Consider the following 24,522-nt stretch of genomic DNA (forward strand, 5'->3'; position numbering starts at 1 on the left):
TCTTTAAAGTTGAGCCTTCCTCATCCTCCTCTTTCTTTTTGAGTACTAGGGATTAAACTCAGCCTGATACTCTTGCTTGGTTTTTCTGCTTAAGGCTGGCACCCAACCAAGTCAGCCATGCTCAGGGATAGTACCCAGGCTCTGAGTTCCAGCCCCAGAACCAGCCAAAAAATAAATAAATAAAAAAGGAATATGAGGGCTGGGAATATGGCCTAGTGGCAAGAGTGCTTGCCTCCTACACATGAGGCTCTTGGTTCGATTCCCCAGCACCACATATATGGAAAACGGCCAGAAGGGGCGCTGTGGCTCAGGTGGAAGAGTGCTGGCCTTGAGCGGGAAGAAGCCAGGGATGGTGCTCAGGCCCTGAGTCCAAGGCCCAGGACTGGCAAAAAAAAAAAAAAAAAAAAAAAAAAAGGAATATGAGAAACCCAGAAACTCTTATCTCCAATTAGCCAACAGAAAGCCAGAACTAGAGGCACAAGTGGTAAGGTGTTGAAGAGCTAAAGTAAACCCCATTTTCAGGCAGCCCCCGTTTTGTTGTCTGTTTAAATTATGAGTAACCCAGGCCACCAATTATCCCGGCTAGCAGGACAAGCTTATTAGGGCCCAGCCGGTCAGGATACTCCCTGCTTAACTCTAACCGCCCCGAATGCCTCAAGCCCTGAGCCAATCAGATTTGTACCTGTATCCTAATCTTGCTTGAACACCTGAATACTGCAACTTGGTTTTTTGCCTTTATAAGCTCTGTGAAATCTCAGCTCGGGGCTTCCTCCTAACCTCCGCTGTGTCGGTGGGTAGGACAAGGCCCGACCTGCAGCTCACCCGAATAAAGCCTTGCTTTTGCATTTCGGAACGTCTGGCTCTCGGTGGTCTTCTTGGTGGTCTTCTCGTGACTTGGGCATAACAGTGTCAGCCTTAAGCGTGTGTGTGTGTGTGTGTGTGTGTGTGTGTGTTACTGGACTTGAGCTTAGGCCTGGGCACTGAATTTTAGCTTTTTCTGAAGGCTGGTTCTTTACCACTTGATCCACAGCTTCACTTCCAGCTTTTTGGTGGTTAATTGGAGACAAGTGTCTTATAAACTTTCCTGCTTGGGCTGGCTCCGAACCTCTATTCTCAGATCTCAGCTTCCCGAGTGCTAGGATCACAGGCCTGAGCCATAGGTGCTGGCCTTGGAATCATAGTATATTTTTCTCTTGTGATTGGCTTATTTACTTAGTTGTCTTTATCTGTGTTATACCATGTGCCAAAATTTCCTATGCCAGAATATTAAGGTTACACAATATTTCATTGTATGCACTTATATTTTGTTTATACTTTCTCTATGGATGCTGGGGTTACTTTGAATACTTGGCCTTGTGAATACTGTTACCATGAGCATGGGGGTACAACTATTTCTTTGAGATCCTGCTTTCATTACTTTTGGATATATACCTGAAGGAGTATATACTAGATCTTTGGTAATTTTATTTTTATATTGAAAACATGGTTTTAGTCTCGCAGAAAATGTAAAAAGTTCTGAAAAACTCAAGGTTTTGATGTAAATTGGTAACTGATTGGCCCTGGTTTCTTGTTTCGAAGACTCAGACTTTTTGTGCCAAGTAGGTCATGTACTCATACACCCAAAGAAAGCATGTGGTGGCTACCGGAAATGAAGTAGTCAAATTTGAAGGAAGTTGTGTTAAGCATGCTTTACTTTGCACTTTAAAAAAAAATTCTTTTTTGGTGCTTTTGAGATAGGGTCTTGTTATGTAGTCCGGCGGGCTTCAAACTTCTAATCCTCTTGCTGCCACCTCCTGAGCAATGGGATTACAGGAATGTACCAACACAGCAAGCAAAATGGTCTCCCCCCCAACCCCCTCTCTCTATTTTGTGTGCAGTACTGGGGATTGAGCCCAGTACTTGGCACATAAGGCAAGTGCTCTAACTGTTGAGCTATACCCTCAGCCCTTGCTCATTCATTTCTCTTTCCTTTCCTTCTCTCCCTTCTCTTTTTCTCTCTTTCTTTGTGTGTGTGTGCGCGCGCACGTGCGCACGCCATATCTTCACTTCTGGCTTTTTGCTAGTTAATTGGAGATAAGCATCTCATTGACTTTCCTGCAAGGGCTGGTTTCTAACTTTTATCCTCAGATCTCAGCCTCCATACTAGCTAGAGTTACTGGTGAGAGCCACCTGCCCTGGAAGGGTGGTTCAAAGGAAACTTTGAAGTGTATCTGGAAGAACAACTATATGAAGAGCTGCGGGGTAGGGAGGAAAGTTTCAGGCAGAAGCAACAGCACATAGAAATTTAGGCTATGAGGGCACCAAGAGTTAGGTATGCATCTGGAACTTCACAGGAGTTCCAGGGATGGGAGCGTGGCTCCATGGTGAAATGCTTGTTTCGCATGGCTGACGCTTGGGTTTGATCCTCAGCACTACAAAAGAAAAGAGAGTGAGGGAGAGAGGAAGGAAGGGCAAGAGAGAAAGAAAGAGCAAGCAAGCCAGCAAGTCACTGTGATGGCCAGCTAGAGTGGGGAGAGTGGTAGTGGATGACGTTGGATATGTATTTTTATATCAACAGCCTAACCATTAAGCCAGGCAGCTGTCAGGCAAATCCGTGCTCTAGTGTTCAAAGGCCTTACTTAGAACAGGAGCTGGTTTATCACTGGGCCTAATTCCTTCTCCTGCCTCCGGTGCCAAGGACAGGCTAGGGCACAGAGCTTTCAGCAAAGATTTGCTGACAGTATGCTTGAGAAGAGAGCAGGAAGTGTAGCTTTGTCCAAGGAGGCTCAGGGTTCAGGCGCGCCTCGCTCTTCACTGGGGCTCTCATTCTCAAGTCGCGGCCACCAGACTCAGTGGGCAGGGAAATTGAGATGCAGGGTCCTAGGCCCTTCTTGCAATAACCTCAAGAGTGGGCAGGTAAGAAAACAGACAGTGAGTGTTCAGCATGGGCATCCGATTTAGCTTAAAAAGGAGGGAAGGGGGGTCAGGATGGCAGAATATATAAGTGGAACTTTACCCAGAGTAGTCTGGACACTTTAGTTTGCTTTTCGGAATAATTTCCTTTGCACATACTCACAGGCTCTTAATGGGCCTCTAGGGGCCGTTCCTAGCTTCTCACCCTCAACCCTTTCGGCCAAGAGGCCTGGACCTCCCTGGAGTTCATCTTGGCTGCAGTACCTACAATTTCCCACCAGAGGCCGCTGCGCACAGGAGCCTGAGTGCGCTGGTTCCTAGGGCGCAGAGAGGCGGAAGCCGATTGGCTGTGAGGTCGTCGGGGGGGCGGAGCTTGGAAGGCCAGTAGGGGGAGGAGGGGAGGAGGGGAGGAGGGGTGGGTGGGGGGTTTGGGGAGCGCGCCCCCAGGCCAAACCTGGCGGGGCCGAAGTCGCCTCCTGCGACGCCCCGGCAGCTCTGGTGGCCCAGCTTAGGCTCCAGCGCTGAGGCGAGCGGAGCCGCACCGCGGCCGAGTATCTGGGCGGGGCAGTTGCTGTCACCGCCGTCGTCGCCGCCGCCACCGCAGGCCTAGGTTACCTGAGCAACTGCGTGCCGGGCCCTCCGATAGGCGGGCGGTTAGCGCGGGAGACTCGGGGGGCGGCGGCGGGAGGCCGGGGCGGGGGTCCTGACGAAGACCCGCTCGAGCTGGCGGCCCCGGAGACCCCGTCGGGAGCAGGGGGCTCGCAACACCGTCCCCCACAGGTTCCTGTCCGCTAAGCCCCGGCCCTGGGGCGGGTCCGGGCTTGGCCGGGGGCCGGGCGGCGCGGGGCGGGTTCGACGGAGAGCACGCCCCCGCCCGCCCGGAGCCCGCCCCGCGCCGCCAGCCCGCCCGCCCGCCCGAGAGCCGCTGTCCCGGGCCTGGCCCGTGTGCGTCCGCCTGCTGCACCGGGACTCCGCGGGCCCACTGGGCACGGGGCTGAGTGAGGGCGCTGACCTCGGCCCGGGAGTCTTCGGAGCCCGGGGACCTCCGTGCCCACTTGGGGCCTGCGGGGCGCACGCTGCGCCGGAGCTTCCGCGGCTTGGACTCCTCGGCGGGGCGAGGTCAGGTGCCCCCGCTTCGCACCTCCTCTCCCTCGCGGTCCCTCCCCCACCCCGGCGGCGGCGGGGGAGCCCGTCCGCCCCTTCCCGCGGCGGCGGGGGTGTAAGCCGGCTGCGGAGCTGACTGCGGCCCCGCAGCCACCCGGCCCCAACTCTCCGGAAGCAGCCGGAGCTCAGGCCGCCGCCGAAGCCCGGCCCGACCCGACCCACGGTGGGACCCGAGGCGCCGGCCCCTCTGCGCCCAAACTTGGGAGTACTTGACCTTTGGCTGTCAGAGGAGGCAGGCCCGCAGGTGGCTGGACAGCTGCGGCGCTGCGAGGGCATCTTGCCTGGGAACTGTCGGCTTGCACTCCCGGGGCTCCTGGCTTTGCCTCTGGGATCCCAAGGTGTCCACACCAGGCGCATGGTGACTGAGACCTACAGTCATGGATGTGTGCGCCCGTCTTGCCCTGTGGCTTCTCTGGGGGCTCCTCCTGCATCAGGGCCAGAGCCTCAGCCACGGCCACAGCGAGAAGACGGCCGGAGCCGGTTCCGGGGCGACTAACGAAGAGTCCACGGCAGCAGGTAAGGGCCTTGCTGCGGGCCGGACGAGGCTGGGGACTTGGACTCGGAGCCGAGTGACCCGAAGTGGGCAATTGCAATCTGCCTTAGTACATGTGGGTTAGTGGAGGAGCCACACATGGCACTGCCTAGTCCCCGTAGTCTGAGAAGTTTTATTTTTCTTTCTTTCTTTCTGTTTAGCTTGGCTGAACAATGTTACTTGTCTCTCCCGAATAACTTTCTGCATCCCTACTCAGAATGTCTTTTGTTGGCTGTGGGTAAACCTTTGGGGCACCATCGATCTTGCAGATCAGCAAGGCAAGAAGACCCCTCTCAGGATTACTTGTGTCCTGTCCAGATGATACGTTCATTGTGTGTAGCAAGTTTTAGCACTTGGGATCTTGGGGGGTAGGGGAGGCTGAGGCCACTTGGGTTGGGCCAGCTGTGTTACACTTCTTGCCTAGTGTTCAGGTGTGCCCTTATAATCCTTCCTACTATGAGAACCCTAGTCCCTCCTTTCCCTTGAGGAGATCTGCTGTCTCTTAGCTCAGCCCATGTGAAATATCAAAGCAAGTCCTTAGATGGAATCCTATTTACCACTAGGGAGTGAAATGGCGTTTTTTGACTTTGACATAGTGTAATTCCTGGGACCACTTGTTGACTTATTCTGGTTCTTCTGATGGAGTAGGGAATTCCGTGTTGTTTTTCCTATGTCCTGATTTCCTTCCCCTCTGCACTTGTGAAGCCTTGTCAGGCATTTGGATCCCACTCTTGGAGCAGAAAGGAGTCCTTTAAAAATACAGTTGCTTTGCAGAATATGTAGTTGATCTTTTCTCAGTTATTTCATCCTCGCACTGGTCTGCCCAAAGTTGTGGCCTGAAGAGTGGTACTGTTCAGGGTGTGTGTGTGTGTGTGTTTGTGTCTGTGTGTGTGTGTGTGTGTGTGTGTGTGTGTGTGTGTGTGTGTGTGGTTATTTTGACAGTAAGCAAGCTCCACTGAGGGACTGGCTCCATGGGTATCTGCTGATTCAAGTAGGAAAAGGAAGTTTAGGTTTTAGTGAGTGAGGTGTTTCATGGATGGATCCAGAGGCTGATAGTAGTGATAGAACTTTTCTTGCCCCCACCTCCACCCCCTTTAGTTTCCTTGCCTGGGCTGGATTTGATTCCAGATGCCCCAAGAACCGACTTTCAAATGAGGCCCTGTGGGGGCTGGGAATGTGGCCTAGTGGTAAAGTGCTCGTCTCGTATACATGAAGCCCTGGGTTCGATTCCTCAGCACCACATATATAGAAAAAAGCCGGAAGTGGCGCTGTGGCTCAGGTGGCAGAGTGCTAGCCTTGAGCAAAAAGAAGCCAGGGTCAGTGCTCAGGCCCTGAGTCCATGCTCCAGGACTGGCAACAAAACAAAACAAATAAACAAATGAGGCCCTGTGTACTAATGTAGTACTCAAGTCTGTTGCTTTCAAGATAGATCATTCTTGAAGATTAACTTGCAGTTTCCCAGGCCTCTGAAACCCAGCTTGGTTTCGCTGGACTATGAAAGGAAAGACTGGTAGAATTGTGAGGTAGGCACTGAGTAGCATCCCTCTTGTCCCAGTGACAACTATTCTTACTGATAGTGTCTTTTTTTTTTAACTTTAAAATACAAGTGCCTGACAGAGGGAGTATTTTATATTTTAGGCATGGACTAAAGGGATGAAGTTTTGTATTTTAGGTATCAGCTATTAGGAAGTTGTTTTTTTATGTTTTAGTGTATTCTTATTTTTGCCTAGAGAGCCATTCTGGCATTTCTCAGGAATATTCCAAGGGTTGAGCTTGTAGAGACAGCACTCACGTCATATATCCAAGGCCTGGCTATGCTGATTTTACCACATAAAATCAGCCAAGCCCATCCTCAAGACAACCCAGCTGTCTCCTCCAATGCCCCACCATCAGCACCACTTTTTTTTTTTTTTTTTTTTTTTTGTCTGGGGCTCAAACTCTGGGCCTGGGCACTCTCCCTGAGCTCTTCAGCTCAAGGCTAGCCCTCTACCACTTGAGCTACAACACCACTTCCAGTTTTCTGGTGGTTAATTGGAGATGAGAGTCTCACAGACTTCCCTGATGGGGCTGGCTTTGAACCTTGATCCTCAGATCTCAGCCTCCACAGTAGCTAGGATTACAGGTATGAGCCACTGGCACCCAGCTACCACCACTCTTTATGTCACAGCTTTGGGCAGGTCACAGTGACAGGATGAATGAAACAAGGAATTTTTTTTTTTTTTTTTTTTTTTTTTTTGCCAGTCCTGGGGCTTGGACTCAGGGCCTGAGCACTGTCCTGGCTTCTTTTTGCTCAAGGCTAGCACTCTGCCACCTGAGCCACAGCGCCACTTCTGGCCGTTTTTTTCTGTATATGTGGTGCTGGGGAATCGAACCCAGGGCTTCATGTATAGGAGGCAAGCACTCTAGCCACTAGGCCATATCCCCAGCCCCAACAAGGAAAATTTGACTTTCCTCTTTTCCCCCCCTCTTACAGTTCAGCTCCTGTTATAATAATAGTGAATTCCAGGGAGAAAAATCTTGGACAAAGACTCTAAGCAAATGCTTATGATTTGTGTGTGTGCCCCTACTGTTGTCCTTTCATTCTTTCTGGGGCTTTGACTCAGACTTACTTTTGTCAAGAGGTGGCTCATAGACCAGGCTCTGCAAAAGGATTTTGAGGGAAACATTCTATGCAGCCACAACCTTACAGCCCAATTCCTCTACTTTTTGGGGGGGGTTTGTTTTGTGCTTGTTACTAGGGCTTGAACTCAGAGCTTCATGCTCTCACTTAGTTTGCTTGCTTGTGGATTGTGTTCTCACTTGAGCCACCCCTTTTTATCTCCAGAACACAGGAGAAGTTTTACTTGCTCTTAAAGCTACCACTTTCTAAGTCAGATTCAATATTTGTGTCGAACATTTCTGTTGAAGTTTTCCTATAAAACTTAACAATGTCCCAGTTAGAATGTATGTCGATAATATATTCCTATTTGTAGTGGTGAAAAAACTGGGTCTTGTGCTTGGTCCTGTAGGCAGGATTTGTAATGCTAAGTCTTGGCCTTTTTCCATCTTGTCAGGTCCTGTCCTGTTAAAGGAGTTCTAGGTGGGGCCTAGAGAATGTTGTTCTTCTTCTGGTAATTAGGCAGGCCCTGGTGACACTGTAGCTGAGACCCAAGAATAGAGATGCCCTTTTCTCCACTGGAAAGTGTGTTTAGGGGTCCAGAGGATACATTTTTTTAGGAGGGGGTGGGGAGTGCTGCTGGTCCTGGTGCTGTTCATGAGCCCTTTTGCTCAAGGCTAGTGTATTTTTACTAGAGCTACAGCTCCACTTCTGGCTTTTGGTGGTTAATTGGGGGGAAAAAAGAGTGCCATGGATTTTCCTGCCCAGGCTGACTTCAAACCATGATCCTAGTATATCAGCCTTCTGAGAAGATGGGATTACAGAGGTAGCCACCAGTGCCCAGTGAGAATACATTAGAAAACAAAACAAAACACTTGCAACCATTTATTTCCTTTTAGTAAGCTACACATCTGATTTTAAAAATAATTTCTCTCTCTCTCTCTTTTTCTCTTTCTCTCTCTCTCTCTCTCAATAGGCTAGGACTGTTTATTGAGACTCAGAGAGGGGCAGCAAACCTTCCTTCCCGTGGGAATGGAGGTGGTGTACAGCCATTTTTTTTCTTTATAAACTCATTTTAATGCATTTTTCTCTTATTTTATTTTTTATATGGTACTGAGGAATTAAACCCAGTGCCTCATGCATGCTAGGCAAGCACTCTAAACCACATTCTCAGTCCCAAAATTTGATTTTTTTGGTATTAATTTTAACAACATTTGATTTAAAAATTTTTAGTTGCCTACAACACTCCATCTCCTACATTTCTGAAGATGGCTTGAAATGGATACTTGGAACCCCTGTTATCCTGTAGGCTCATTGCCTGTAGAAACTAAAATATATTTTCTGTTGAATGTGTGTGAGGACTAAGGGGTGTCTGCAGTTGTTGGAAAGAAGCTGGGGTAGCACTCACCTGTTATCCCATCTATGATGGGAAGCTAAAATAGGTAGATGGAGGTCCGGCATGCTTGTGTAGGAAGCAAGACTCTGTCAAAAATAATAGCCAGTACATAAAAAGGGCTGGAGATGGAGTTTATTAGTAGAACACTTGACTAGCAAGTGTGAGACTATGAGTTTAAACCCCAGTAATGCCTCCTCCCTTCACAAAAGAAATATTACCCAAAAAGATTTAGTTTAAATATTTATGGTAGGCTTGGAGTATAGGCCAGTGGTAGAGTGCTTGGTTAACATGCATAAGGCTCTGGGTTCAATCCCTTATACCAACCTCTTCCCAATACAAATGTTTGTGAATTTCTCTTGCATGTACGAAATACTATTAAAACCATGACTCAGCTTGAAGGCTGTGTTGTTGGGCAGTATAGAAGCCTGACACTTTGTGGCTTTTTAATATTTTCACACTCAGTTGTGCTAAATCACTTTCTCTGTAAAGAACTGTGCCTGGCTACTGCTTTAGGGCCTACATTTCTGAAGATAGCTGGAAATGGATACTTGGAACTCCTGTTAGCCTGTAGGCTCATTGTGTCTAGAAACTAAAAAATATTTTCTGTAGAACGAGTGTGAGAACTAAGGAATATCTGTATTTGTGGCTGCCATTGTTGGAGTATTGAGAATCTCTAATCAGAAACTGGTTTGGTTCATTTAGATAGAAAGAAGTATAGGCATCTATGCAGGTGTGTAGAGTGCAGGGTGGCTTCTCAATCATCTCCTGATGGAGTGTCAGGCCAGATCCCTGTCTGCCCACCCAGTTAGTTATTGCTGCCTCCAAGGCTATAAATGGGTTGGCCATCTTGGTAGCTATGCTAATTTTAGCAGAGGGTTGTTCCCAGAGTGGGGATGTAGCCAAGAGCAGGTGGGTGGGGCTTGTCTGAAGCTAATACAGCTGGGGAGAGGAAGACCCTAATCCTGGAACAGTAGGATCTATCTGCTTGGAGGCCTCAGCTTTTTTTTTTTTTTTTTTTTTTTTGGCCAGTCCTGGGGCTTGAACTCAAGGTCTGAGCACTGTCCCTGGTTTCTTTTTGCTCAAGGCTAGCACTCTGCCACTTGAGCCACAGCACCACTTCCGGCTGTTTTCTATATATGTGGTACTGAGGAATTGAACCCAGGGCTTCATGTATACAAGGCAAGCACTCTTGCCACTAGGCCATATTCCCAGCCCTGGAGGCCTCAGCTTTGACAATTACCTTTAGCTAGTTTATTTGATTCAGCAAACATACAACAGTGCCAGCTCATGGCCTATTTACTCAAGTATTTGAGTGACTGCTCTGGGTCAGGTACTACGTATATTTTCTGTGGACATTTAAGGATGAACAAAACAGATATCTTCCCTTCTTCCTGGAAGTTAGTGTTGTTGGGAAGACAGAAAATAAAGCACATGGTGGAAATAAAGATCTAGTTATAGTTGGCGTCCAATGTCTAATAAGATAGATGGATATGATAGCATCAACAATAATGATAACAAACTGACAGTTTTTGGTGCTTACTATGTGACAGGCACTCTTTTCAACAGTTATCTTGTGTGATAGATGTTATTTTCCTCATTTTATAGTTGAGAAAGTGAAGTCATAGGTTAAAAACTGCCCATGATTACACAGTTAGTAAAGAAAGCCAGAGACTGAGTCCAGGAAGTCTCCTTACCTCTCCCTCAGCAATTAACCTTTACATCCTGAAACTCCATTAAAGCTTTGTGATGATGCTTTTCTAGATGTATTGTATGTATATGTGTTACACACACACACACACACACACACACACACACACACACCCATGGGAAGCCCAGAGGAGCAAGAGATTATGTCTGGGAGGGCTGAAGGAGTCTCTACAGTTCCCCATCATTTTTCTGAGATCCTGAGGTGATAAAAAATGGCTATTTAATTGAAAAGTTAAGAGGTGGACCTATCAATTTAGCCTACTTGTTTTTTTTTGTGTGAGGAAACTAATACTTAGGCATTAAATAGAAGTTTCATAGTAGGTTATTGGTAGAAAACTAGACTAGGACATTCCAACAGGGATCCTGATTTAGTTACTGAGTTTATAAGTCAGAAAAATGACTGTTAACTTGCTTTGTACTATGGAAGGAGTTTAAGTCTACCAAAGAAGTCTGAGTCTTGTGGGGCCATATATATTTAGGAAATAATAAATATAATGTAATGCCCAGGATTATTGAAATGTAGGCAAAGGGTTAAAAGAGATTTAGAGCTAGCCTAAGGTGGCTAGGGAGGGCTTTTTTGGAATGGAGAGGTTAGATGAAGAGCAGAAGAGAATCAGAAGACAGTAATCTCAGAGAGGTTGAAGGAAAGGGATATTATAGATGTCTGGGGTTACTGGTGTCAGCATATGGGATCTCACTGTGTGGTAGCTGTCAACTGCGCAGAGTTACTTCACTGTTAGCTAGTTACCTCACGTGAGTACCTGCAGATAGGATGATTGCAGTCATGTAATTTAGTGGTGGTTCTAATAATTACCATAATTTTTAAGTAAGGATGAATATCAATATTTTGTGATATCTTGAAACAATATTTGGTATGGAAATTTCTATGTTTTTATTAATGACAAAATCACAGGTACTTGGGAGAGAACAATGGAAAAGGTGACAATGATTAAGATGTGTTGGGCTTGTAAACATGATTTGTTGAGTTGAAACCCTATTGTACAACTACTTAAAGGTAATAATAAAAAAATTAGAACATGTACTGCAGTTAATATTGTTGTTGGTTACATAGATATGTGAATATATAATTGAAGGAAATATGAGAGCCTTGAAAAAGAAAATCTACTTTCCCATCCACATTCATAAGCCCTTGAATTCTGCTCATGGATCCTTAGGGGTATGGGCCTTTATGTTTACTCATGCTCTTTAGTAAAGTCAAGAGCAGTAGTCTTCTTGAGAGAAGTGGTTTCCTAAGTCTGCATGGGAGTTGGGTTCCAGCCCTAGGGACCCTTTGGTTTCCTGCTGGGTGGCCTTTGATATACATTGCTGAGTGGCTTCATGGGCATTTCCCTTTGTGGCAGATGTTTTTTCAGGTAGAAAGAAAAAGATATTAAACTGGACTTACAATATCTGTTACCACCAATAAAAAATGACTCATGAAATAGTAAGATAAATAAGAAAGTATAAAGAATGATATATTCAGGTCTGGGTGAAGTGGCCAATGCATGTAATATAGTATTTAGGAATCTGGGGCAGAATTGGCAGTTTAACGTTACATAGTGAGACCCTGCCCCAAAACAACAACAAAACAAAACCAACACCACGACCACAAGAAAAAATACAAAAGAAGAGAATACATTGAATGAGTGCCCCTGTGCTCACAATATGGTTTAAGAAGTAAAATAATAACAGTACAGAGCTTTTCTTTTATTACCCCTTGGACACTTTGTACACATTTCTTTTTTTTTTTTTAATATCCTTTTTTTTTTTTTGCCAGTCCTGGGGCTTGGACTCGGGGCCTGAGCACTGTCCCTGGCTTCTTTTTGCTCAAGGCTAGCACTCTGCCACTTGAGCCACAGGCGCCACTTCTGGCCGTTTTCTGTATATATGGTGCTGGGAAATCGAACCCAGGGCTCATGTATATGAGACAAGCACTCTTTGCCACTAGGCCATATCCCCAGCCCTTTGTACACATTTCTAATGTAAAACATAGCACATTTTCTATATATTTGCTCCTTCAGAATTGTGAGATCTTTGCGGAGGAAAGGAGGAAAGGTGTTGTACTTCATCTGTTTTTTGTTGTGCCTTGTCACACTCTTGTTAAAATTTGCTGAAAAAGCTGCAATCAGTTCTATTTGAGTAGATCTTAGTTTCTCTTCTTTATCTGATGTTTTAGAATATATTCTGAGCCTTTCCTCAATCATTAGGGTTGTTACTTTTTATCCAGGGCCCTTGGCACTAAGTTCCATCCAAGTTCATATCTGCCTATCTCTTTTCAATAAAAAAACAACAACAACTCATTTTTTCCGTTTTAAAGTTGAAAAACTTTTAGCAGAGACATTGTTTTCTATATAGCTATCAAGTAGATTTAGCCTATGTTGTTTTTACCAAACCATAGTACCTGTCAGCATAACCCAAAGAAGGATTTGGCATTCAAAGCCCAAGTCCTCAATAGCCTGGCCAAAGCTCTATTGACAAAGACGGTTAAATAGTAAAGCAGTGCTGCTTGGGAGGATGGATAGTGGATTCTAAAGTGTTAACGGCTATGCTATGTTGTTGGAGTTACCTGTTTATGTACCTGCCTGCCTACCTGCTCTTCTGTACCCTAAACCCCTCAAGAGTTAGGTTAGTGGATGTTCAACTTTTTAAAATTGTTATTATAAAGGTGATATACAGAGGAGTTACAGTTACATAAGTCAGGTAAAGACCACATTTCTTTTTGGACAATGTCAGTGCATCCCTCAGAAGTTTAACTTTTTTACTGAAGCCCCTAGCACAAGATTTGGCATATGGCATATTTTATTTACTATAAAGTTTGTAGCGGGGCTGGGAATGTGGCCTAGTGGTAGAGTGCTTGCCTAGCATGCATGAAGCTCTGGGTTCAAGTCTCAGCACCACACAGAAAAAGCTGGAAGTGGCCCTGTGGCTCAAGTGGTAGAGTGTTCACCTTGAGCAAAAAGAAGCCAGGGACAGTGCTCATGCTCTGAGTTCAAGCCCCAGGACTGGCAAAAAAAAAAAAAGTTTGTAGAATTGAGTTGAACTAGATATGTTATCTGGTTCTGACTCGATTATAATTTAGTAAAGTATCTGATTGAAAGCTGAAAAATATTTCTTTGGAAGGGGTTAGGTAAAGGTAAAGAAATGAGCTTTACAAGTATTTATTACTTCATTCATTGCTGATGCTTGATAAATGTGATATGGATGTACTTGTTTGAAAACAAAAACAAAAAAGCACCTGAGAAACTGTATAATTCTCCAGAAGACTTATTTTAGCAAGGTGGGAAATTAGGGGAAGGGCTGGATAGAAGCTTAGACATAGAAAGGGTGATGCTTTTGGTTTGCAGAAAGGTCTAAGGTGGCCACAGCCACGTAAGTATTGGATTTCTGGAAAGCTGTAGAGTTCTAGCCCCTTTCCCTATTAGCTCTGTTTGTCCAGTGGATGATGGTAAGTCACTTCATCTCTCTCAGATTTAGGATTTTCTTGTTTTGTTTTAAATTTTTATTGCTATTATAAAACATTTTAAATTGTTATTATAAAGCTGATGTACAGAGGGGTTACAGTTACATAAGTCAGGTCAAGAGTATATTTCTTTTTGGACAATGTCACCCTTCCCTCCCTCTCCCCCAGCTTTTTTCCTCCCATCCCTGCCCACAAATTGTATTGTTCATTTTCAACATTTTATCTAGTGTGTAAGATTTTTCATTTGTAAATAAAGAATAAGATTAATAACTTCATGGCTTTCCAGGCACTGGTGGCTTACACCTGTAATCCTAGCTACTTAGGAGCTAAGATCTGAGTATAGAGGTTAGAAACCAGCCAGGCAGTCAAGTCCATAAGATTCTTGTTTTTTTTTTTTTTTGCCAGTCCTGGGACTTGAACTCAGGGCCTGAGCATTGTCCCTGGCTTCCTTTTGCTCAAGGCTAGCACTCTGCCATTTGAGCCACAGTGCTACTTCTGGCTTTTTCTATATATGTGGTGCTGAGTAATTGAACCCAGGGCTTCATGTATGCAAGGCAAGTACTCTACCACTAGGCCATATTCCCAGCCCTCCACGAGATTCTTATCTCCAAATAACCAGCAAAAAGCCAGAAGTAGAGGTGTGGCTCAAGGGGTAGAAAAAGAGAAAAAGTTAAGATATAACACCCAGGTTCTTATTCAAGCCCTAGCTCTGGCATCCCCCCCCCCCAAAAAAAAGTGAGGTGATTATAAAAAAAGAAAATCTATGAAGGAGCTTTATAAACTATAAAATGCTACATGGGTAGTTGAGTCATCGCTGCCTTTTTTTTTTTCTTGTTCAGTTCTGAAAAGGCCTAGAATCTATATGTCTGCTTATAGTACCAAGTCTTTGAGGGTAGTTACATTCTGAATTACTATAGTTCCATTGTCTTTTTTTTTTTTTCCAAGTATACCCATTGGATATACATAGGCTTTTTATATGCCAAGCCAGGCTCTTCTTCAAGTCTTACTCTAGACCATGGGAAAATAGTGAATAGAGTCTGGGTGCTAGTATTTGACCTTATTTCTGGCCTACACTCCTTTCACTTTTCTGTATATAACCACTTCCCTAGCCTCCACCTGCAGTCTTGAAATGGCTGAGCAGATGGAACATGTCACCACTTGGGTTAGTTGTTTAGTGGTGCATAGCAAATTATGACAAAATTAGAGGTTTAAAGTAATATATATTTTTAATCTTTTCAGTTCTGTGTATTAGGAATCTGGGTGTAGTTTACCTGGACATTTCTGGCTCAAGGTCTCATGAGGTTGCAGTCAAGCTGTTGGCTGGAGCTGAAAACTCAACCAGGGAAAGAGTATTTGCTTTCAAGCTAATTTACATAGTTGTTGGCAGGCCTTGGTCCCCTGCCACATGGACCTCTCTACTGGGCTGCCTTATGACATGACAGTTGGCTTCCTAACCCCAGAATAAGTGATCCAAGATAGAGCATGAGAGAGTAAGATGAATGTCTCAGTCTTTTTGTTGTCTGATCATGGAATCTGTATGCTTCCACTTCTTCCATATTCTGTTTGTCAGAAGCAAGTCAATTAGTCCATCCCAGAGTCAAGGCGATAGGATTACATAATGAGGTCACTCAACACCAGGAGGGCAGGAATTACTGGAGCCATTTTAAACAATACCCCGAGTATTATCAGAACCATTCACTTGGGGACAATAACTTCTAAGTATTGTGACCTTTTAGGTGTTTCCCCCCCCCCCCAACTTTGCTTTTTTCTGAGAGCCTCATGAACTCTATTCCCTTTGGTATCATGCCACTTGATTCAAATATGACTTCATTGCTTTGACATGGACCTTCATGTTATTCCTCTTATACCTCTAGTCTCTCCTAAGGCCCAATCCTGAACTAGTTTTAACTAGGCTTTAGTCCTGTTTGTCAACATCCTTTTTAATAATTTTGATTCTGAAGTCTATTGTATAGCCATTGATCTTGGAGCCTTTACTACTCCTACTTGGCTTCTGAAAATTAGACTTACAGGTGGCATTGTCAAAATTCATACATTGACAGATGAAAAACTTATTCTGAGAGTGGGAAATATGGCTAAGTAGTAGAGTACTTGCTTAGCAACCTGTTCAATCTCTAGTATTGGAAAAAAAAAGAAAATATTTATTTATTATTTATTTATTTACATTTGTGCTGATCCTGGGGCTTGAACTTAGGGCCTGGTTGTTGTCCCTGAGCACTAGTGCTCAAGAATAGTGCTCTACCACTTTGAGCCAGAACTCCACTTCCATTTTTTAGGTGGCTAAGTGGAGTTAAGAATCTCATATGGGGCTGTGGATATGGCCTAGTGGCAAGAGCGCTTGCCTCGTATACTTGAAGCCCTGGGTTCGATTCCCCAGCACCACATATACAGAAAATGGCCAGAAGTGGTGCTGTGACTCAAGTGGCAGAGTGCTAGCCTTGAGCAAAAAGAAGCCAGGGACAGTGCTCAGGCCCTGAGTCCAAGCCCCAGGACTGGCAAAAAAAAAAAAAGAGTCTCATAGACTTTCTTACTGGGGCTGGCTTCAAACCATTATCTTCAGATCTCAGCCTCATGAGTAGCTGAGCATGAGCTACCAGCACCCAGCTACTTCCAGCTTTTTTTGGTGGTTAATTTTGGAGGTGAGAGTCTCACACAGACCTTTTCTGCCCTAGCTGGCTTCAAACTTTGATCCTCATATCTCAGCCTCCTAAGTAGCTAGGATTACCGATCTAAGCCACTGGTACCTGGCTATCTCTGACTTTTTAGGTGTTAGGGTGGAACATTCTATTATGTCATAGATAGAAGGGATTTTAGGGGCCATCTCTCCTAAACTTCTCATTGTACAAATGAGAAGAGCAAACTTTCCCAAGGCTTTGCTAATTGATGGCTAGGAACTTAATTTTTCTCTGATTTGCAATCACATGTTTTTCCTACATTGTTGTGGAGCCTTTCTACCATAATGTAGCCACTTTGCATTGCTAGGGGTCTGAGACCTACATAGAAGAGAAGAAGAAAGCTCTCTACAATAGTGCATTATATTTACAGAAATTGATCTGGGTAGAAGTAGGGATATGCAAAGTCAAGGTCAAGTGCTTCTATGGTCACAGCTAGGAAGCATTTACATAAGCTTTAGAAAAAAATGCCCAGTAAGTTCCTTCACATGTGATAGCTCTGTGCCTCTCTTTTGGCGTTATCAGTTCAGAGGAGGAAGAGATCCCTGTTGGGATGTACTGAGTAGGCATCTGAAGGATGTGGGTCAGAGCCTGATGTCACATGTCTTACCTTCCATGTGTCATATGTGAGTGTATTATGGATTTGGAGCCTCTACAGGCAGGGTGAGTGTATCCAAAACCTTGTAGAGTTACTTGTGGCCATCTAGAAAATGCCAGTGGAAGCTTTCTGGGTGCTGGGAATTGTGTGGAGACAATTCTCCAGGGCAGGCAAGACTTGAATAGGGATGGCTATGGGCCTGTCATATTTATCAGGGAAGCAGACTTAGTTTATGTGAAAGGCCATGTAAGGAAAACCTGAAACGAGCCAGCAGCACTCTACAGTAACTTTGTTTTCTGCTGGGGAGCTTGGAAGAGAGAAAGTTATGGTCCTAAAACCTCTTTATGGGTAGTGATTGCTTTTCCAAAATCTCAGGGATCTAACCATAGAACACTTCACCTACTTGATCTTTCTCTGTTACTTTCTGTATTCTTGGCCCAGCCCGGGGTTCCCACCACCCCCTTCTATGTCTTGGTCTATGGAACACTCCATTATTTAGACTTCTTTTACTTTTTCTTCCTGTCAATTTACATTTCTCCTTGAGTATTCTCTTCCATCCATCTTTTTTCTTCTCCACTCTCTCACTTCTCAATGTTATCCATACACATACCTTCTCATTTTTGATCAGTTTCTGGTACTTGCTATCTGCGTAGTCTGTGTGCATTTGATGACCTGCTTTGGCCTTTCAGTGAGAGGGAGCTTGATAGAGTACTCAGTACTGGGTACTGGCTTTAGACCTTGCCAATAGTGTGATTGAAATTTTCCTCACTTGAAAAATGGAGATAAAAAGTTATATATGTTCAGTATACATTATGTAGAAAACAAACTATGCAACTTGTAGGCAGGGACTGGAGGAACAGCCTGGGGGAAGTGAAGGAAGAGGTGAAATTGTCAAAAAGAGAAATGTATGCATTCCCCAAATTGTGAAATAGTAACTCCTCTGTACAACAGCTTAATGTAGTAAAATTTTATTTAGAAGTTATATATGAAAAATAAGAAAGAAAAAAAAACAATAACAAGTTACCAAGTATGAAAGAGTTATATAGAGTTTAAAGTTCTTTTGTCTGTATATTTTGTTTTCCAGGACAGGAGCCATGCTAGTTTTTCTACCGCTGCAGTATTTATACACTATCACAGTGTATCACAGTACTGGTCAGAGAACGTGTGCCTGCCCAATAGATATTTGCTAAACAAATTTGCTGATTTATTAAAGCCAATTTTAAACCAAATTAAAAATTGGCTTATTTATTTACTTTTTCCAATATTGATTGAACTGAACATGCTGGGTTTTCTGAGTTTTGTGGGGATGATTTTTCTGCCTGACCTATTACTTTATTGAGCACCTTCTTACTGTGCTCAGTGCCAGTTATCAATCAAACTGTGGAATTATTTGGCCGGTGACTGGCTGGCATTTTTGTTTGCTATATCAGTGACTTCCCTGCAAGTGGCTACATTATGAGTGGAGTAAGGAAAGACTTGACACCTGTGGACAAGGCTTCCTTGGATTCTGCTACTCTCTGTCTTTAGTTCCACAGCCTACATGGGTTTACCTCAGGTCAAACTTGAGGCAGCCAAATGAACAGAATGAACTTTAACTGCTTTTCTTAGCCTGGCTTGTGGGATGGAGGAGGGAACCTTTACTGGTTTCCACTGCTGGGCTGTGTAGCAGGGAGATAGGATAGTCTTGGAATGATATCTCTCTCTCTCTCTCTCTCTCTCTCTCTCTCTCTCTTTCTCTCTCTGTCTCTCTGTCTGTCTGTCTCTCTCTCTCTCTCTGTCTGTCTGTCTCTCTCTCTCTCTCCCTTCTGTGCTGATATTGAGGGCTTTAAATCAGGGCCTTGCACTCTTGCTTAGCTGGCCCTCTACCACTTAAGACACACCTTCACTTCTACCTGTTTTGCTGGTTAATTGAGATAAGAATCAGACCTTTTTTTGCCTAGGCTGACTTCAAACCTTGATCATCAGATCTCAGTCTCTAGAGTAGCAAGGATTGCAGGTGTAAGACACCAGTGCCCAGAAAGATAGCTGACTTTTTGTTTTGGTAGCTGGCTTTTAAAATGTTATCTCTGTTGCTGAGATTTCCCTGGGCTTCTGAGAATGCCAGCCTGAACAGAGCTAGAATCCCATTAGCTTTCCTCCAAGGCATTAGGGGAGAATGTCTTTCCAGACTTGATAGAAGAGGTCAATGAGTAAGAATCAAACTATGCTGTCAATGCAGCCTATGCAGGACAAATCTGTCCTTTTTCTCTCTAGACATATTTACAGAGCTGCCTCGTGTTGAGCTCTGGTAATGACAAGAAATCTCACTGGCTGGCAGGCAGACAGACCTACAAATCTCATGCGCCTCTAAATTTTGAAGTGTGATTCAGTAGCTCTGCTCTTGTTTGGCCTCTCTGGGTTATCTCAGGCCTCTTAGGAAGCTCTCAGAACTCTCATCACCACAGCACATGTTAATACAAATGTGTCTGAGTCTGCCAACCTCTAAGAGCCAGCTTCTGAAATGCAGTGGCCAGAGAAGATACAATATACACACAGACTGGAACATAGTGTTTTTTGTGTTTTTTTTTATTTGTTTGTGTTTATTTTTTGGGGAAGTAAGATTTGTGAAGGTCTTGTTTCTAGAAACTTTTGCCGATCAGGACAAAGGTCACTTGAACTTCTCTAAAGTGATAAATATATAATGAAGATAGTTTAAGTAACTTTAATGATAAGAATGATGAGGATAGTGACTATTTCTTGAGCACCTGGATAAGTGCTTTACAAAATAGAACAACCCTTATAGGTAAATATTTTTCTCCAGGAATTTAAGATAATTTCTTCCAAGAATTTAAGATGATTTTTCCAAGTTGGCTGACCCAGGATTTGAATTGAATTTTATCTGATCCCAAAACCAAAACTGTTTCTCTCTTTAAAAAAAAATAACTTATGGAGAGGGAAAGAAACAGCTATGTGTATTTAGGTAGAGATACACATTTTAATTAGAAATTATACAACTGTTAGTAGCATCAGTTTGTCTCATAAGTGTCTTGGAAGAAACAAATTAGAGTTGGGTGGGGGATTGAGGAGTGTCTAAGAGAGTCTGTATTCCACCTATGAATTCTGAATGGATCATATCATGTTTGTGAAGTGTTTGGCTACAGGATGGTGTGTATTCAGTTTGTATCTTCCAAAAATAGCACTATGGTTGAGCTCCCCTTGGGATGGGGCTCTGACTATGTAGCTCTTTTACCTCATCTATCAACATTTAGCTTGTTTGCTATTGGTTATATGACAATCCCTGCCCCAGTAGAAGGACTCCATATGAGGGTTAAGATATACATCTAAGCTGAGCCTCATGGCACATGCCTGGGCTATATAATGATACCTTGTTTCTAAACAAAATTCTTTAGAACTTATAGTATGTAAGGACTGGTGAGTAAGGTACTTTTGCATACATAATCATATTTAATCCTTAAAACACGTCTCCCATTCTATAGCTGGTTGTGCAAGGCATTGTCTAGGCTCATTGTCCATGGTTGATACTATTAGTCCTGTTTGAAGGCAGAAAGGATCACTTCTGCCTAGAGAAATGAGAGAAGCTTTGTGGAGGAAGTAGCAGCCTATTTAAATCTTATAGTACTTTAGGCAGAAATATAAGGAAGGTTGAGAGAAAAATTTCAGCCAGAGCAAATGTCATAAATGAAGGTCTGGAGAGGAAAAAACTGGAGAGTTCTTGGAGGACATTAGTTCAGACTGGTATCTGCAGGAAAATACTATAAAATAAGGTCAAAAGAGTTATTGAAAGACTTGCAAAACTGTTTGGTGTAAGTGAAGTGAACACCTCCGGGGGGGGGTGGGGGGGAGGGAAAGGGGGAGGGGGAGGGGGGGTATGAGGGACAAGGTAACAAACAGTACAAGAAATGTATCCAATGCCTAATGTATGAAACTGTAACTTCTCTGTACATCAGTTTGATAATAAAAATTTGAAAAAAAAGATTTATTGAAAGAGACTATGGAGAGCCTCAAATGTCAGGTAAATAATTTAGACTTTATTCTGTAAGTAATAAGTAGAGTTGTAAGTAGAGGAGCAACATGACCTGAGTTTTGGCTTTAGGAAGATTAAATCTCATAGAACGTGCGTAATGCATTGATAGAAGGAGGCAAGAGCCTAGAGAGGAGACTTTAAAATTATGATTAGAGATCAGAATGAATTGTGGAGGCAGAGTCAATAGGATTTAAGGAGAGTTAAAGCTATATCAATGTTTTGAGTATGGTAATGAGGAATTGGTGGTACCATTAACAAAAAATGTATGAGAGTCATTGTGTCAAGAGGCAATGAGTATTGGAGTAGTTGACCTTATTTGAAGTGCTAAGCAAGGGGCTACACTCCGTGTATTCTTGAAACCAAAGTGTTCTTTCTTTGTACTATATTTTTACAGATAAATTTTCTGGCATTCAAAGAAATGAAATGATTTTTTTTTCTAAACATCATACAGTAACTCTATGGTAAAATTTAAGCCTGAGAATCCAAGTCTCTGCTTTTTAGTTGTTAAACTTCATAACAGAGCTGGGCTTTTTCTTTACTCTAGGGTATCTGAGAAGGAAAGTCTTGGAGATAAACAAATGGAGTTCAGCTCCAGGCTTTGCAATTTGCTGTTTGTGAGATCTTGAATAGGTTCCTTTTCTTCTCTGAACCTCAGCTTACACATTTGTATAAATCTCTATTCTTGGAGGCAGTGCAAGAAAGGTACTTTGTAGAACTTTTAAAATTTTATTTATTTATTTATTTTTGGTGTCCTGGGACTTGAACTGAGGGCTAGAGTACTATCCTTGAGTTTTTGTGCCAAAGGCTAGCACTGTACCACTTGGGACACAGCTCCACTTCCAGCTTTTTTGATGGTTAACTGGAGATAAGAGTCTCATGGACTTTTCTTTACTGGCTGCCTTTAAACCATGATCCTTGTATCTCAGCCTCTTGAATATCTAGGATTATAGGCCTGAGCCAGTCTGGCTTGTAGCACTTTTAAATGCCATGCCCAAATGAGTTATTTCTGGAATGTGGTATGTCTTGAAGTGAATAAGTATAGTAAGAGGGGCTGGCATAGTGGTAGAGTGCTTACCTAGCATTCATGAAGCCCTGGGTTTGATTCCTCAGTACCACATATGCAGAAAAAGCTGGAAGTGACGCAGTGGCTCAAGTGGTAGAGTGCTAGCCTTGAGCAAAAGAAGCTCAGGGACAGTGCCCAGGCCCTGAGCCCTAGGAATGGCAAAACAAAACAAAATGTAGGGGCTGGGAATATGGCCTAGTGGCAAGAGCACCTGCCTTATATACATGAAACCCTGGGTTCGATTCCCCAGCACCACATATATAGAAAACGGCCAGAAGTGGCACTGTGGCTCAAGTGGCAGAGTGCTTAGCCTTGAGCAAAAAGAAACCAGGGACAGTGCTCAGGCCGAGTCCAAGGACCAAGACTGGCAAAAATAAAAATAAAAATAAAAATAAATGTAGTGAGATTTTGGTCAAATACAAGTGGATTTAAACTATTTCTAATGCTTTCAGACAGTGTCTTGCTGTGTAGGACAGGCTAGCCAGAATTCATGATCTTCCTGTCTCAACCTATACTCCCTTATGTATGTACTATGATGCCCAATTTAAACTGTATTTTTCATAGAAAGTCTTCTTTTACTTTGTAGGCTTTCTTAAACTATTCACTTATGTCTGGGACTTTGTGATTTAGGAAAAAATCTTAAGATTTCTGTAGTCAAACATAACCTTTTTTTTTTTTCTAATGGAATAGGAATTTCTAAGTGGAATACTGATCTTTCCTAAATGCTTTGACTTGAGAGAAATGATTAATACTCATTTCCCTAGGATCTTCTGCCGAGTCCTTTTGTGGGTTCAAGGTGTGAGGGAGAGTGAAAGCTCAATTTAGGTTATGCTTTGGGAAAACCTCCTTCCACACTGGGGTAAACCCTGACTCAGAACAGTGGAGATATGATGAGCTATAGGTTAAAGGTAGGGCTAGTGTGATCATCTCTTTGGCTTACTACACAGGTCCCTGAGTCAAGTAGGCTGCTTTAGGCGGATTGTTAGGTACTCTGGCTGTGATTGTGTCAGCTCTCTATCATCTGAACAGGGATAAAATGACTGTTATGTCTGACATCTAGTCATATACATTCTGAATGAGGGAAGGAATACAGGAGATTTTTAAATTAACAAAATAGCCAATTACTCTCTTGTAGCTTCTGTTTGAATTTTTTTCATTTGTTTCTCTTTAATTTTTTTCTTCTTCTTAGCTTGGTTTTCTTGAGTTTTCCCAGCTTTCTTGGCAGAATATGTAGTTTAATTAAAAAAAAAAAAGACCACTAGACTTGGAGTTAGCTAGATATAGTTAGAAAGATACATGGATTATGATGCACTTGACCTGTTTATAGCCAACTTCCCCTTGCTAAGTATTGTGGGAATAACAGAACCTATCTTACAAGATTGATATTTGCAGATCTCATGAGATAATTTAACAAGCAATTAATCTTAAACAAATGTGAGCAGTTCATCCTCCTCCTCTCCCTCCCCCTCCTCCTCTTCATCTTCATCACTTTTCCTTCTCTCATTCCCTGACTTTATTCTTTGTGATTTGGTTCATCCATTTGATTTTTTTTTCCTACTTCTTTTAGCCTTGATTTTTTTTTTTTTTTTAAACTCTTCACTACCTCTAGCCCTGATCCATTCACTGCTGGGGATCAGATCAAGGCCTCATGAGTGCTAGGCAAGTATTCTACCACCAATGTATATTCTCAGCCCTTTGTTTTTTGAGACAGAGTCTTGCTATGTAGCCCAGGCTGGCCTTTATTGAATTCTTTACATACTTGCTTCCGCATCCCTAGTGCTAAGATTCTAGGTGTGTGCTACCACAACATCTGACCATCTGCCCGCCTTTTTTTTTTTTTTTTGGTGCTGGTCTTGGGGATTGAACTCAGGGCCTGGGTGCTGTTGCTGAGCTTTTGTGCTCAAGGCTAGCTCTGTACCACTTGAGCCACAGCACTGCTTCTGGCTCTTTGTTAGTTACTTGGAGATGAGAGTGTTGTGGACTTTTTTTTGTCCCAGCTGGCTTCAAACTATGATCCTCATAACTTAGTTTCTCGAGTAGCTGAGATTATAGGTATGAGCCACTGGCACTTGGCTCATCTGCCTGTTTTAATTTTCAGTAATTAGAAAAGTGTAGTAACACTGGTTTGTTGCAAGGGATGGACTTACATTTTTTTGAGGAAATATAAAAGTCATTGGCCTAGGCATGATATGACATGTTAACAAATATTTGTACCCTTTCATGCCTCAGTTTTCACATCACAAGTTTACCACTATAGTTCTTTTGAGTCTTGAATTCACGTCCTTTTCTGGTAGATACTACTCCCCTTACCTTTTTAAAATGCAAATATTACTGTGTTGAGTTCCTTTTGATTTGAGGATCCACACTTGCCTTTGCTAGCATTTTAATATGAATAAGGCC

The 24,522-nt window shown here is 43.3% G+C and overlaps 1 protein-coding gene across 2 annotated transcripts in view; it reads left to right on the forward strand.

Moving 5' to 3' along the window:
- The first annotated feature begins 3,874 nt into the window (after positions 1 to 3,874).
- Stim1 (stromal interaction molecule 1) overlaps positions 3,875 to 24,522 on the forward strand; it is a 156,433-nt gene continuing 135,785 nt past the window's right edge. Inside the window, exon 1 of one of the 2 annotated variants that reach the window (XM_048360543.1) lies at positions 3,875 to 4,572. In XM_048360543.1, coding sequence (XP_048216500.1) covers positions 4,434 to 4,572 — 139 coding nt within the window. In that variant the 5' untranslated portion in view covers positions 3,875 to 4,433. The remainder of the gene's footprint in view (positions 4,573 to 24,522) is intronic. The other variant, XM_048360544.1, reaches the window with a different exon arrangement.

This window comes from Perognathus longimembris, chromosome 13 (assembly GCF_023159225.1).
Source record: "Perognathus longimembris pacificus isolate PPM17 chromosome 13, ASM2315922v1, whole genome shotgun sequence".
In the NCBI taxonomy this organism is placed as follows: domain Eukaryota; kingdom Metazoa; phylum Chordata; class Mammalia; order Rodentia; family Heteromyidae; genus Perognathus; species Perognathus longimembris.